Genomic DNA, 15,341 nt, shown 5'->3' with positions numbered 1-15,341 from the left:
CGCCCCTGGTTACACAACCTGTAAGGAGAAGAAAAGTATAGTAAAGGGAATAATATGAGTTTGGCTAGCCTGATTTTGTTTTAAAAAAAAACTGAGACTTGGCTAGTCTGAACTGGGAAGGGAATATAACTACGTGGAGGGAAAATCCAAAAAGGAACGGGACGGAGGGAATCATAACGATCCAGGACAAACATGGGGTGCCTAACGCGTGCGTTATGGAGGCGTTCTTCCATGCATCACGTCACCCATCCCCAACGAAACTGACGTTTTGACATCTGAATTTCATTTTTCAGATTCAACGAAGCACATGCATGCTTGCATGCATGGTTGATTCATTTGTGACCAAAAACAATTTCATCACCGGCAACCGCACGCATGCACGACAAATTCTTACAGCAAAAACCAAGGGCACATGCATGCATCCATCGACCATTCTTCCACTGTGACGCTATAGTAAAATTTAGCTAGGATTTAAAATGCATAATGCTAGCGAGAGCTACAACGTTACTATCACTGGATATGTTCCGCATGCTACACATATTATAAACTACGATTAGTAGGATCAGGGACAGGGTATGCAAGTAATTTGCATCGGACCGTGACCCCTGAATTTTATCTTCTATTGGTCGGAATGCTTAACAAAATAAAACAAAGGCTGATGGTCAGAGGATTTGCAATTATCACCACGTTGAAAGTAATTCGCTACTAGCCAGGATAGATTAGATCAATTCTAGCCGACTATAGCGCACACAGACGTGACTTCTTGGTACAAAAGATTAGGTCCAACAGTTCTACTACTAGAGTTCATTACCCCTTTATAGCAGTTAGGCAATTTCATCAAACATTCCTTCTGGATGATGTAATTCATTTCACTGTGTTGCTATCATCAGCCAGACCTCCTTTTGGAGGTCAATGCCTTTGATTGATCCATTCGAATTTATACCCTAGTCTCACTCCTTTGTTTTATTTGCAAGTAACAGATAACATATTTTATACCGATTCGACATATTTATCCTGATTCTAATGTGTGAAACATGCATGCATGGCGCCCGGCATATGTCAATTATTGGATCCCTGCTTTGCAATCTCAATATCCCTAAAATCCTAACTATTATATGTCTAGCTAGTTGTCCGAGCCTCTAACTGAAGAATCATAAAAGAGCAGATTGAAGGATCAGAATTTCTTGAGGTTATAGCTAGATGCGACTTGTCTGGAACAAAGACATCGTGATTTTTTTTTGTGACCATCAATTATTTGCCAAGATTTGTCCGTAGTATTGAAATACTATAACACACATGTACCGAGACAATATCAACTTTTAACACATAAATGTTCCCCTCCTTAGAGGCGTCATCACGGATACTTAAGTTTGTCTCCCGTGGCTTGGGTTTTCGGTCCTCAAGTTTTGCCGGAATGCTTTAACCTAGGACTAAGTCACACAACATGTTGTCTAGCAGGGTCAATGGACTCTTGGTTAGCGGCCTTGGTAGGTAGAAATTGTTAGTTGTTGCTAGCTTGAACTGAGTTGTTCCTATTGGTGCTAGGGTTGCCAAGGGATTGTTGAGAGTCGAGGGAGCGACCCCAAAGGAGGTGCGGCAGCGATGAACCAATTGGGTGGGAATGTGGTTCGGCATGGCAGAGAGTGATGATCTTGTGCTAGAAGGTTGGACAATTTTTCTGGTCCAAGGTACGCAATCAAACGGGGTTGTTTGGTTGGTACTCCCTCTATAAACTAATATAAGATTGTTTAGACGATCACTAAATGATCTTATATTAGTTTAACGATTAGTAAACGCTTTTATATTAGTTTACAGAGGAAGTACATTGGAACGACACGCCCGAATGTTTGTGTGTTGGCTGGGCATGTAGCTTGTCATGCGTAGATGTTGGTGTGTGAGCAAGTGGTGTATTTGGAAGTGAGAGGAGCAGCCCAGAAAAATGATTTCTCACGGCAGATCTAGTATAGCTAGCAGGTTTGAGCTTATTGTGTTGGTTTATTTATTAACTAATTCCTTTGATCCAAAGGAAGTGTCATGATTTTAGTTCAATTTTGACCTAATTAAAATCATGACACTTATTTTGGATCTGAGGGAGTAGTCAGCATGAGGTTTTCGGCCCACTTTTCCTTATAAGCAGAGTCTCTCGCTCTTTTCTCCATTCAAGGTTTTTGGGAAAAAGAAATACTCACTCCTTCCGAAATTAGATGACACCCAAACGGGTGTATCCATATGTATTTCAGTGCTAGATACATCTGTCTGAACGTCAACTAATTTCGGACATAGGAAGTATTGATTAGTCTTTAAGATTGCACCTAGTGTGATGAACCTTAACAACACTATGATAAGTCCCTTTCGTTGTTGGTAGTCATCTGGCATTACGGCATACGGCAAAACCCTAAGACAATAAGAGGTTACTGTTACAACTACTACAAGACAAGATCGAGAGTTAAAACAGACCACTACCGGTGTGTGCACGAGAGTGTTGTGTAGTAGCGCTCTACTCTAGTGATGTGGGTCGTTCAACGACCGCTTGATCATGATTTGTTGCACCAGATCGATTTGAAATTTACCAGCTGACGCAATGCCGGAAGACCGCCAACGACCCAAGCCCCGGTCAGGCAGGCGAAATTCTCCTCTCCGTTTCATTTCCAAACGGTTTATATATACCCAGACCACACAACCCCATCTTTTCCACTGAGCTTAGCTTCACCCCTTTCCCCTCCCTCCTCTCCTTGCCCACCCAACAAGCACTCACCACTCCCTTGCATCTGGCTCCTATCCCTCCGAGATCGATCGATCCACCAAGAAACGGAGCTGTGGTGATCGGCAGATCGACGAGATGGGAGATCATCAGCTGATGCATGCCGCTCCAGCCATGTATAACGGCAGCGGTGCCGGAGCCGTGTCTCACGGCATGTGGTGGAACAGCAACGCGGCGGCCGCGGTGCCCTCCGCGGCGTGCTCGACGGAGCTCGCCGGGTTCAACACCTGGCCGGCCGGTCTGGCTGCTGGTGGCTACGACGTGGCGGCGGACGGCGGGAAGCAGGCCAAGAGCTGCACCACCACGGCCTCCTCCGAGTCGCCCGGGAACAACAGCTCCCTAACCTTCCAAGAAACAGCCAGCATCAACGACCCGGCAGCCGCCGGCTTCGCCGACTGGAACAACCCTTACATGTGAGTTGTTCGTTCCCACTTAATTCCACACCTGCCCTTAATTTGCTCGATTGATTCGCCGTTCGCCCGTGATCTCTTACTATCATATCATATGATGATAATCGATCCACATAAGTACATACTCCCGTGACATGCACTGAAATTAATTAACGAAATCTACATGTGTATGTGTGTCTTAACTTCCAACAGGAGCAGCGGTGCTGGTAATATGCATGGGTTTCTCCAAGTTGGCCACCATGACATGAGCTCGAGAACGGACCAGCAGAGCATGATGAACGCCGTCGCCGCGCCGAACAACCTAGACCTAGCTCTACAAGGCCACCACCACCATCAGCAGCAGCAGGACGATCACCACCGCCAGCAGCAGCTGCTCTCCAGCCTGGGGGCGCCGGAGCTGCTCCTGTCGCCGAACTCGCCCTACGGGTTCCAGTCGTCGCTGCTGAGGAGCCTCATCGAGCCGACGGGTAAGCCGGCACCGGCGGCGGGGCTCCTGCAACAGTATCAGTACCAGCAGATGGGCGGCCAGACAGGTGCCAGGGGGGAGCCGCTCCAGTTCACCAACGACGCCGCGTTCTGGAACCAGTCTGCCGGGTTCGGCATGGGCATGGCAGCGCCGCCGGCGACTGACAACACCAGCGTGCGTGCGGCCAAACAACCGTCGCCGGCGCCGCGCGGGGCAAACCTTGCACTTAAGGTACGTAAGCTTGTGCTAATGATTAAGTACTTACTACTACGATACTCTACTAGCAGTTGCAAATATTTCATGGAAGCACGTACAGATGTAGTAGGTGGCTGATTGTAATTTACCTTGGTTGTCTGTAGACTGTGTTAGAAGGCGTGGGAGACTCTAGCTCAATCGTGGCCAAGAAGGCGGGCGGCGAGCCGGCGTTCAAGAAGCCAAGAATGGAGACGCCGTCGCCATTGCCGACCTTCAAGGTAAACATGCATGCATGCATGCTCATAGTCATACTCATACCTTACCTTTAAATCATAGATGGTTAGGTTAGGTCACAAATCATGCCACTTGGATCTCTTAAACACCATGGACATTATTTGATGTTACATATAGTATAATACATAGACGCAAGCCCATCCATATCGATGCATGATGCATCTTTACCGATTGATTAAAGTTGTGCACGCAACACATTTCAGGTTAGGAAGGAGAAGCTAGGGGACAGGATCACAGCGCTCCAACAGCTCGTCTCTCCTTTCGGAAAGGTATAAGCTTGCTTGCTAGCTTCGCTTAGCTACCTAGGCTTTTCATGCATGCATGCATGCATCACATAAACAAATGCTAGATATATTGCACATGACCTCGAGTATCATCCAATGCGCATCTCTTCTCTGCAAAAGCGTTCATCCTTTCCTCCGCGCCTTTCGAGATCTACTATCATCTAAACACACATGTGGAGGAGTATCTAACACACAATCTCGTTGTGCGTGCTGCAGACGGATACGGCGTCGGTGCTGCACGAGACCATCGAGTACATCAAGTTCCTCCACGACCAAGTTGGTGTAAGTGCACGTTCCAAGTCCCTACATATGATTCCATGCCCCCATGCACGCACGCTTTAATCATGGCGCCCCGAGCACGCACGCACGCACGAGCTCTATCGGTTTCCGCCCACGAATCATCCTCCAGGAGACTCCATTGGAGACCGAGCTCAGCATTTGTCTCTGCAACCTTGCATGCAGGTGCTCAGCGCCCCATACCTCAAGAGCGGCCATCATCAGCATCAAGTGCCACAGTACCTCAAGGTATGTCCATGTACATCCATGGCGTGCTTGTCAGTCTGCATGCTTTGCTCTCTCTCACTTTCCATTGCACCATGGATGCTGCCATTTCAAGTCTCAAAGTGCTTGCATGTCTGATGGTGGCTTTTTACATGTGTCTGCGCGTGTCTGGTCACAGAGCTCGAGCAATGGTAGCCCCGACAAGTCGTGCAAGGACGGCGGCGAGGTGTCGCTCAAGGGCCGGGGGCTGTGCCTGGTGCCGATATCGAGCACCTTCGCCGTGGCCAGCGACGTGCCCGTCGACTTCTGGAACCCCTTCGGCCCCCAATTTAGGTAGAGGAAGAAGAAGGCTTGATGAACGTACGGCTCCGATCCGATCGATCAGAAGCAACCCCACGCACAGATCGATCCGATGACAACGTTCCTCGATCTTGACGAGCTATCTCGTAGTAACAGCCTATGAGCATAATTTGTAACATGTAGTAGCACCACCAAGGAAGGAAGCTTAATTTATTATATGGCTAAGCTAGATGAACCTTTGGAATGAGTGCTTGAAGACTTGGGCTCATTCTTCAGGTTCATCAGGGAATAATCTATATATTGACTAAGGGATCTGCTAGCTGAGAGGAGTACTACTGAATTATGTCGCGCTGATCATTCGATCGTCGTCGTCGTCGTCGTCGATCGGGTTTGTATGATTGGTTGTTAGGTTTGCATCATTGGGCAGTTGTGGAACAGCTTGTTTTAAGAAAGAACTACTACTAGTACTTTAATTCAGCCATGATGGATCAAAGCAGATCTGTCTGTAGCAATTTCTCTAAGGATTTGTACTACCAAATAAAGAAGCGGCATCTCCCCTTGATTGATCTCAGCATGCGGCTTACACCTTTGGATCCGGCCACATGCTCTTGTTTTAAGTAGGGCTTCCAGAATTTGTGCGTGCTGTGTGTCTTTTTCTTGAATATTGCCTTCCAGAATCTTTCAGGTTAGACTATTCCATTTCTGAGCCAGTGGATATCAGCATGCGTGTATAGCATATTCTTCTATGTGTTTCTTATTGTGTGGTCTAGGTTTCATTCCTCTCACTGGTACCAACCGAGACAGGTCCCGTGTATACTCATCGCTGAAATTGTATCCAAGCAATTTAGAAAATTCAGTTGCATAACAAGTAGCAGGAGTAGAAAAAATCACTCTTGCATAACAAGTATTCTCTCTGTCCCATAATATAAGAACGTTTTTGACACTACGCTAGTGTAAAAATCGCTTTTATATTATGGGACGGAGGGAGTAGTAGGGGTAGTAAAAGCGATGAAACTCACCTGAAAGTGATTCGCGGCATGAAATTCAGATAAGTTCGACACGCCGAGAGTAGCGAACGGCTGAATCTCAACTGAAGTGTTGCAGCACTGAAGCTTGGCTGCTGAGTGCTGAGCACAACAGTTTATCCCTAGCAGCATGCTAGCACCCCCTTTTTCCTGTGCTTTTTTTACATTTGGGTGGTATGGTACCGGACCAATATCGAGTGCACTTTTAGCTCTTTGAGTCTACCTGCGTGGAAAACTGTTGAAATGAAAAAGAGTAAAGCACCAGTTTTTTTTTAATAGTAATCTGAACATCATAGTGGGATGGTTGGCATAAAAACAATAACAGTTCTTCAGAAGAACGCAATAAACTACTTGGAGGAGATGCATGAACTGTGTAGGAGTACTTAGTTTCTCCTCAGCCCACCAATTCTCCGTGCCTTCGATATAAGTTGAACCTCTGATTTTTCCTGTTCCTGGGACGAAAGAAACTCGTGTACTTCTCGTAGAATTTGACCCTGTTTCTTGCCATAGAAAGAATTGGTGTTGAACTTTTGAATTTGACTCTGTTTTCACCCTCTGTGAAAGCTACCACCATGCAGCTCAACACCCTACGTTGGTGTAATGGTCGAACTTGTAAAGCCAGCGTGCAAGACAAAGTTCAACTTCACGTCTGCAGAGGCCTACAGTGAAATTCAACACCTTTATCTTGATTCTCCGTCTTTTAAAAAGCACTCCTAAAAGTAACCATACATTTTTAGTCGTCTGATTTAGGTAGTCACACAATCCAAGCAGAAGCTTGAAGATCCTCATGGTATATGTGGTTATAGACAATGCATGATGTCCTTTCGTTACTGTGGTGTTCCTCTTGCGACCCGATTTACACCTCTCACAGTAAGCTCAAAGCATAATAAAAGAGCTCCTGCCGGTTGCTCGAGAAAAAAAAACTTAATAGCAACAATGATTAGATATCAAGAACTAATAAAATTTCATTAGGAAGAAGTCCAACAATGACTACACATATAAAAACATCGTCACAACATAGACAAAAATATGCATGCAACTACACGAGCAAAGGTGCAACAATGGTAAGATATGGAACTAGGAAGGGGATAATTTTTTTTACAAACAAAAGATGCTACCATATAGATTGATCAGTCCTTAAGCACTGGATATACTCCTTGGTGCATGAAAATACCCAACACACCTCGTTTGTCCGGCAATGTGCCTGCGGATCCTCCCAAACCCATCCTCACGCCAGTCTTCTCCCCCACGAGTTCTTGAAGCGCCAGTACTTGACACTGTCTGAATCTATGCCATAACCAACAATCAGGACAGCATGACTGCTGCCGGTGTAGTCTCCGATAGGTTTATAATCCAGGATGCCTCCTTTGTATTTTTGCAGATCATCGGGACTCTGCAAACTGACAACCACGGGTTATTTTGCTACCGCTTTCTCTAGAGCATCCTTGGTTGGGTTGACAAATCGAAAGCCTGCTATCCTTGCTTCTCCTGTTTTGTTCCGCTTGCAACCTGATTTACTCCTCTCATCGATGTATGGGTAGCCAGTTTCGCTTGAGAGCCCATTTGTTTGTATATACCCGAAGGCCTTTTTTTTCTCACCCCCCTCACACCCATCATTCTCCGTGTCACAGTCGATAAGCTCTTGAACCGACAATGAGATTGACTGCAAACTATTCATGTAATGTACAGCTTCGACCGAGGATGCAACAACTATGGCCCAACAGCTGCCTGCGACAAATGCACGAGTTAGTTAAGGTGGTTGCGACTTGTAGGCGTAAAGGGATCCATGCATGCACTAAATTATACTCCTCCGTTCCTAAATATAAGTCTTTTTAGAGATTTCAATTTGAACTACATACGGATGTATACTACTTATATTTAGGAACGAAGAGAGTAGATACATGCTAGCATGTTAGCTGCCTTCCAGGATTAAGCTGCACGCAGTAGGAAATAAAGAGTCAATTACACCGATGATGCTAGAACTTGGCGCAAATGGTCACTTTAGTGGTAGAACTTGCAGCATACATTAAGCTGGTGCAAAAACTTGACTCCGACGTGCAAATACGGTGCTAGTCGCGTTTGGATACACCGGCGATGCTGACGGGTCATGCCATCGTGGCATGAGGCCCGTTGTCAGTGATCCCATGGTGGAGTCAGGCGTGTGGCGTGCTCCTTTTGCGAAAACCCCTTTGATTTTTATTTTCATTTTTTTGCAAAAAGCCCCTGTAGGATTCCACCTGTGAGGGAATATCACAAATTTTATCAGAATAAAAAAAAAACAGGCCTCCCAGAAGAAATTAACATAACATTTCGTGCCCTATTTGATTACTAAAAAACACCCGGCACAGGGATTTCAAAACAGCGACAAGAGAGATACCAGCAAGGACTACCAATACAACAAATGGTAAGCGCGTAGCTAGAATAGATTTTTAGCTTCTATGTCCACGACAGATCGCCTACTAGACTAAACCATTCGGCAGTTAGGGCGACCCATTTTAATCATGTTAGTTTTTTCTTTTTCTTTTTCCAAGTATGTAAAAAATATCTAAATTATAATTATAGTTGTAATTGTAAATATGTATTCATTTGATAATCAGTAGTCTGCAGGCACGCTAGGCCAATATTTTTTCCTACATATATTTATATTTATTTCAAATACATTTTTTTATAAAACACACAAACTTTATTAAAATGTATGAACACTTTTTAAAAAACCATAACAATTTAAATCATGATCACTTTTATATACAATAATACAACATGAATATTTATTATATTTTTTTATTTTTCGAACTTATATGATCATTTCTAAAATATATCTTCTTAAATTATTTTAAATACAAACACTTTTCAAAATTATACAAAAATTAATAATTTAATTTGATGGATTTTCTAAATTAATAGGTGAACTTTTTTACTATCATTTACTTTATTTTATGTACATATTTATATTATAATTTATGTTTTAAACTTTGATTATTTAAAAAAAATAACATAAATTGTAGCCCATAGGCACGCAGGTCGTTGGTTCGAAACCCCAAGGCCATAACTTTTTCTCCGGATTGAAATTCTTAATTTATGTTATTTAATGTGAAAATATAAAAATAGCATATGCTTGTATGTCATCAACTCAACTCTGCGCGGGTGGTTGCTGTTGCTGTTCTGTGAGTCCTATGAGGCCTTAGCACAATCTACATTATTGTTTATCGGCGGCGGTTGCTGTTCTGGTGCACTAGTCATATGAGGCCTTAACACGATGACTTCCCGACTGTCCACTACAACAAGTTGTGCCCGACTCCGACGAGGGAGGGGTGATGATGGCGGCACACCTTTGGCTCGCTTCAGTGCTTGTAGTCGTCGCTAGGTGGTCCACGGATCTGGATGTATTTTTTATTATTTCTAGTGTTCGTTGTACTGACGTGATTGAAGATGAATAGATCAAAAAAAGAAAACTCTGGGCGGGTGGCTAACCAGCACACGGGTGATAGACCGAGATCTCACAGGTTCAAATCCCTCGGCGCGACCTGGTTTTCATTCTAATAATATTTGTGATTTTAGCTGACAGTTGGGACCCACATGATGCCACACATGCAAAAGCGCTTCCATCCCTGGCAGGGGCCTTTTTTCATGAGAAAAAAAAATGAGAACCAATATCCAGCACACTTTTACTTTTTATTAGGTCTTGCTGAGTCTACCTGCGTGGATGACTGTCATTTGTCCTGTTCAAATTTGTCCTGTTCTTGGGATGAAAGAAAATCGTGTACTTTTCGTAGAATTTGACCTTGTTTCTTGCCATAGAAAGAATTTGTGTTAAACTTTTGAATTTGACTCTGTTTTCACCCTCTGTGAAAGCTACCACCATGCAGCTCAACACCCTATGTTAGAGTAATGGTCGAACTCGTGGAGCCGGCGTGCAAGACAAAGTTCAACTTCACGTCGTGCAGAGACCTACAGTGAAATTCAACACCTTTATCTTGATTCTTTGTCTTTTAGCAAGCACTCTTAAAAGTAACCACACGATCACAATGGATGTGCGCTTGTGCAGAGTGTAATTCAAGATTATTGCTCTCAAGTGAAAATAATGCTATCTGAATGATGAAAGGGGTGGCGCAAGTGCAACAGCTAAATATTTTAGTGTGATTTCTGATATTTCGGCGGAGGTATACATGATCCTAAATGATTTAGGCTAGCGATGTTGAAATTAATTTATGAAAATATTAGCTGAATGTCCTAAACCGCATTCTGGATGAGCTGGCTTGGCAAGATTTAATCTGGTCTTACAGGCGCAAGAACACTTGAAAATACCTTTCTAACTTTCTGATAGATACTGATAGATCCAAAGAAGCCCCACTTTTCTGACTTTTCCGTCGAGGCTGGACCTGAACTTCCAAGAGTTTTCCATACCTGAAGTTTCGGCCACGCCATCTGAATACACAAAAGATCATCGTCAGACTTTGGGCGTGTAATCCTAGCTTACTCGCCACTAGCAGCAGAAGATAAAAAGTGGATTACATAGCAAGATGCACTGCATGCTAGCTCAGAGAAAACTTGGAATTTCAGGCCCCTTAACTAACCAAGGAAGCTGGGATGCAGAAAATTCATCAAGAGGAAACAATTGTGTAATCAGGTAGCCTCTCCACTTGAAAAGGTGAAAACAAATAACAGACCATTGAAGTTCACAAAATGTCAAAAACGTCCATGAAAATAGCACAGAGAGGATTACAAGTCAAATATTTGTTTGTCGGTAAGAACATGAATCACTGAATTTCTCAACTGAACAAATTGGAGAATTTTACAAAAAAGGAAAAGAATGGAACTAAACATTTAGCGCCCCTCTTGCATTGTCATAGTCATGCCATTCAGAGATATTTCCACGTTATCTCTTTGGTCTTCAATTTCATACTTCCGTTTCCTAAAATATACAGGCTCCTTCGGAGTAGGAAGTGGGGCTGTTTCATTTTCTAACATGAATACAGTGGATGACATGAGTGGACGAGCATCTGGATCATCTTGAACACACAACAGACCTAACTGAATACACCGCAGAACTCCATGAAGTGGACAGTTCTCCACAATGGATGAGTCCACCAATTCTCTTGCATTTCCATCTTTCCATAAGCTCCATGCCTAAACCAATGAAATCCTCAATTTATTATAGTGTTTTGAGTTGCAAAAAATTTAGAGCATAGTAGTGAACTTACATAAGCTATAAGGCTTGGAAAATCCATTATGAGATTGGATGAACTGATCTTCAATCCGCTTACAATCTCCAACAGTAGAACGCCAAAGCTGTACGTGTCAGACTTGACGGAAAAGGAACCTTCCATTGCATATTCAGGAGACATGTAACCGCTGTTTGAATCATTCCAAGAAAATTGAATTAGTTAAGTTGAATAAAATTACAATGTTAAGCCTTACCTAGTGCATATATTACTTACTATGTCCCAACAACACGGATAGTGTTCGCTTGTTGTTCATTTCCACCAAAGATCCTTGCCATACCAAAATCTGATATTTTAGGGTTCATTTCCGCATCTAACAAGACATTGCTTGCTTTGAGATCTCTATGGATTATTGTTAACCTTGAATCTTGGTGGAGATAAAGAAGCCCTCTTGCTATTCCTTTAATTACCTTGAACCTGGTCGGCCAATCAAGCACACCATTTCTTGTGGCATCTTGCAAGAAAGTGCAAAATAAAAATCATTAACAACCATCACAACTTCAGTTATTCTAAGAATATTTTTGCGAGACATGACCATAAGAGCAGAACATACCAAAAAGGAAGGTGTCTAAGCTTTTATTAGGTAAGTATTCATATAGCAATAACTTCTCATCTTCATGAGTGCAGTAACCAAGAAGCCTAACTAAGTTTCTATGCTGCAATTTGGCAATCAGAACCACTTCATTTCTGAACTCGTCGGCCCCTTGCCCAGAACTCTTACTGAGTCTTTTGACAGCAACTTCATTGCCACCTTCTAACCGGCCCTACATAAAGACATCATTTTTCAATTGAACAACAAATGGCGAACTTTTTCCCGATGATCAGGCTAAAAATTATTACCTTGTAAACTTTTCCAAAGCCACCTTTCCCGAGCATGTTGTAGTCTGAGAAATTGTCCGTTGCAGTAACAACATCTTCAAAACAAATATATGGAAGTTCTATAGTTTCATTCTCAAGTTCATTAGATTTGGATTTTTTTGACAGTTGTCCTGTATATTTGTTCTTAGTTTCCTTGATTCGTCGTTTTCCTGCCAAAAACAGATTCAGGTCAATATTATTTCTTACGAATAACTCATGAAAATTGCACCCTGAGAAAGTAAAGCAAATATTGTTTTTACCTCTTGACTTGCATATCCACACAAGGCTGATGCATGTGAGTATCAGAATACTAGCAATTACCGGGAGTGCAATCTTCAACACATTACTCTCTCTGTCAACTGCATAAAGCCAGAAATGTAATCCAGGAAGAGAATCATGCGTTCAAAATTTAACATGCGTTTTTTTGCATGTTTTATGTTTTTCATGATTAGTATGTCATCCTAACTGCATCTAGCCATTTCTGGGAGTACAATCCTCAATACATTACTCTGTTTCTCAACTGCAGAAAGGCAGAAATATAGTCCCGCAAGAGAATGATGCTTTCAAAATTTACATGCATTTCTTGCGACTGTTGTGTTTTTCATGATTAGTATGTCATCCTAAACCACATCTAGCATTCGACATAAAAGGGATAGATCACACCGTGAATCCATAAGCGCATAAGGAAAGATGTATACCTGTTGAACTGGCTAGACGAAGGTACAGGTTCTCGCCACTTCCATCACGAAACTTTCCTGTGTCGACAAGCTCCCCCAACCAAATCAAGCACCTTGACTGGTCACTAGACGTGCTGCCATTTTTCATGTTAGAAAAAGCATACGCGGTGCAAGAGCAGTTGTTTCTGCACTCTGCTTCGCATTGGTCAAAGCTTCTGTTCCTGATATACACAAACTTATCAGGTGTCTTCATGCCACTCAAGGTCGAGAAACTATCTCCACTACCACACCTCAGCTCCTCCTTTCTCTGACACCCTCGGGAGAAGTTTACACCATCAGACTCAAACCCACTGAGGCAGCTGCATTTCGGAACTGTTTCAGTGGCATCACAGTAACCAAATGGTCCGCAATAGGCGTAGCGGTCACAACTAGGATTAGGCCGCTCTATGAAAGCATTCCATGATGATGAGGTGCTGTTCCATGCCAAAAATTGAAACATGCCCGTGTAGTGCAGAATCAGGCGCGTGCTTGGCGAGCCGTCGGAGACGGTGAATGTCAAGTAGAACTTACCCCCTATGTCGACAGTTGTTTGGGTCATGATGAAGCCTGTGCTGCTTTGATACAGGGCAGTGACCAACGCACCATCCCATGCAGCTCTGCGCCAATACGGCCTCGTCCCATTCCAGATGACAACCTGGAGGTCTGAACTAGAGTCACCACCCATGGAGTAGTTGCTCGTGGCTGGGTCATCAGGACCCCTCCAAGCCACGAGGCGAGTGTAGAGATCATCATCTGTGCTCAGTGGTAATTGCATGCCGGGGAGGATGGTGTCGGTTGGGTAATGGAAGCTCTGCCATATCTCTGTGCCGTTTGGCAACCGGATGACCAAGTTCCCGGAGTCGAGAAGTACAGCAGAAGTTCCCGTGGCTCCGGTTGTGAAGTTGTTCATGGTTGTCCAAAGAACGAGGCCTTTGGAGTCAGACAAGACGAGGTCAGAGTTGTTGGTCACAACCAGCTTCCCGGGAGAACCGTTGGTGATCGGCTTGTCGCGGTTAGCAACCCACACATACGTATGCTTGGGGATGTCGTTGTACCATATGCCGACGTATGAGCCCGCAGTCGAGTTTGTGGGGGAGAAGAAGCCAAGAGCAAAGACACCATTGTCTGAGACGAGCTTGTCGCCGGCGGAGAGCGGCTTTGCAGGAGTCAGGCGGTCATCGGATTTGCAGAGACAGATCAATGACAGGAGGACGAACACCCGGAGAGGATGAGGAGCCATACCTGTTCAGGATTCTCTCACATATGCCTCTGCTGTGGAGATCAAAGGAGGGAGATCTTTTCAGATGGAGCCAAGGAAGGAGAAGTTGAATGGCATGAAGATGCTTGGTATTGATTGTTTGGTCGGCCCCTTGGACGACATGGCATGAAGTTGAATGGAACAAAGGGGAACGCTGCTATGATTTTTCTGTGCGGTTTTCGTTGAAAATTAGCTCATCAGTCATCACATTTGTATGTCCAGCTCGACCGGAACGTTGGTGATTCTAGGACCACACAATAAGATGAGGTGCAAGGCCAAGACTGAGTATTATTCAGCATTGGCTGCTGCTCTGGTCTCCGTGGGGAATTTCACATCAGGAAAATTATCTAGCAAGGCTACAGTTTTTCGCTGTGTTGTCTGCATCAGCCACCGTGAAACTGACACATATGAGAAGTACAAGCAGTAGTCTTACTGAAGAACAGGAAAGGGGATAATGCTAAGAAATGGGTTACCGTCAGGTGGAGCTCCGGCGGGGTGGCTCGCGGCGACGGTGGCGGCCGGACGCCGACGGCGGAGGGGCGGGTGGCGCACCAACCCGAGGGATTAATGGGGCTTCAATCGGCTTACGGCCGTACATATGTGGCGGAAGGAACTCCGGCGGTGGGCGTGGCGGGCACATCGCTTCTGGCGACGGCGCCGGTGGAGGGCAAGGGGAAATCGGCAGAGGATGACCGCGACCGGCCGGATGCTATGGCCGCCTGGGAGAGAGGGACCAAGATAAAGCGGCGGCGGCGGCAGTATGTGGCCATTGCGCGGCGGTAACGGCCGACGGAGTCGAAGCGGGCGCTATGTGTCTCGCTTATTGGCGAGACTGGGACGGCCCAGCGCACGGGAGGCCATAGGGAACAGCCTCTTTTTCTGTTTTTCAATTTTATACGCCTTTTTTTTGTACTTCCAAATATTATAAAAATATATATTACAGAAAAAATTACATTAAGAATTTTAAATGTATTAATCAAGAATTTGAAAAAGGCTAAACTTGTATAGAAAAAATGTTTCTCATGTATACAAAACATATACAACTATGAAC

At 44.3% G+C, this 15,341-nt stretch overlaps 2 protein-coding genes across 3 annotated transcripts; one reads left to right on the top strand and one right to left on the bottom strand.

The window, feature by feature from the left end:
• Positions 1–2,709: 2,709 nt before the first annotated feature.
• On the top strand, positions 2,710–5,782 carry LOC123047266 (transcription factor bHLH112). The gene is made up of 7 exons (XM_044470762.1): positions 2,710–3,174; positions 3,364–3,868; positions 3,997–4,110; positions 4,330–4,395; positions 4,627–4,692; positions 4,873–4,935; positions 5,090–5,782. The coding sequence occupies exons 1-7, from the start codon at positions 2,840–2,842 to the stop codon at positions 5,246–5,248; spliced, it is 1,308 nt and encodes a 435-aa protein (XP_044326697.1). The 5' UTR covers positions 2,710–2,839; the 3' UTR covers positions 5,249–5,782.
• Positions 5,783–10,911: 5,129 nt separating this feature from the next.
• LOC123047264 (G-type lectin S-receptor-like serine/threonine-protein kinase B120) lies at positions 10,912–15,084 on the bottom strand. Of its 2 annotated transcripts, XM_044470760.1 has the most exons (8): positions 14,764–15,084; positions 13,015–14,668; positions 12,577–12,675; positions 12,299–12,486; positions 12,012–12,222; positions 11,675–11,912; positions 11,438–11,588; positions 10,912–11,363 (listed from the first exon to the last, which is right to left on the bottom strand). In XM_044470760.1, the coding sequence occupies exons 2-8, from the start codon at positions 14,270–14,272 to the stop codon at positions 11,061–11,063; spliced, it is 2,448 nt and encodes an 815-aa protein (XP_044326695.1). In that variant the 5' UTR covers positions 14,273–14,668; positions 14,764–15,084; the 3' UTR covers positions 10,912–11,060. The 2 variants fall into 2 exon arrangements, with proteins under 2 accessions (XP_044326695.1, XP_044326694.1); XM_044470759.1 differs by having other exon boundaries at positions 13,015–15,084.
• Between the last annotated feature and the right edge of the window lie 257 nt (positions 15,085–15,341).

This window comes from Triticum aestivum, chromosome 2B, assembly GCF_018294505.1.
Source record: "Triticum aestivum cultivar Chinese Spring chromosome 2B, IWGSC CS RefSeq v2.1, whole genome shotgun sequence".
Classification (NCBI taxonomy): Eukaryota; Viridiplantae; Streptophyta; class Magnoliopsida; order Poales; family Poaceae; genus Triticum; species Triticum aestivum.
This window is presented reverse-complemented; position numbering and strand designations above follow the sequence as displayed.

Bases quoted from the DNA above. Each gene is read 5' to 3' on its own strand.
- LOC123047264 (XM_044470759.1), bottom strand. From the start codon at position 14,272: ATGGCTCCTCATCCTCTCCGGGTGTTCGTCCTCCTGTCATTGATCTGT. The intron at 12,487-12,576 runs GTAAAAACAATA...TGTTTTTGGCAG, and splicing joins GTGGATATGCAAGTCAAGAG to GAAAACGACGAATCAAGGAA. The intron at 11,913-12,011 runs GTATGTTCTGCT...CTTTCTTGCAAG, and splicing joins CTTAGACACCTTCCTTTTTG to ATGCCACAAGAAATGGTGTG.
- LOC123047266 (XM_044470762.1), top strand. From the start codon at position 2,840: ATGGGAGATCATCAGCTGATGCATGCCGCTCCAGCCATGTATAACGGC. The intron at 4,396-4,626 runs GTATAAGCTTGC...TGCGTGCTGCAG, and splicing joins TCGTCTCTCCTTTCGGAAAG to ACGGATACGGCGTCGGTGCT. The intron at 4,693-4,872 runs GTAAGTGCACGT...CCTTGCATGCAG, and splicing joins TCCTCCACGACCAAGTTGGT to GTGCTCAGCGCCCCATACCT.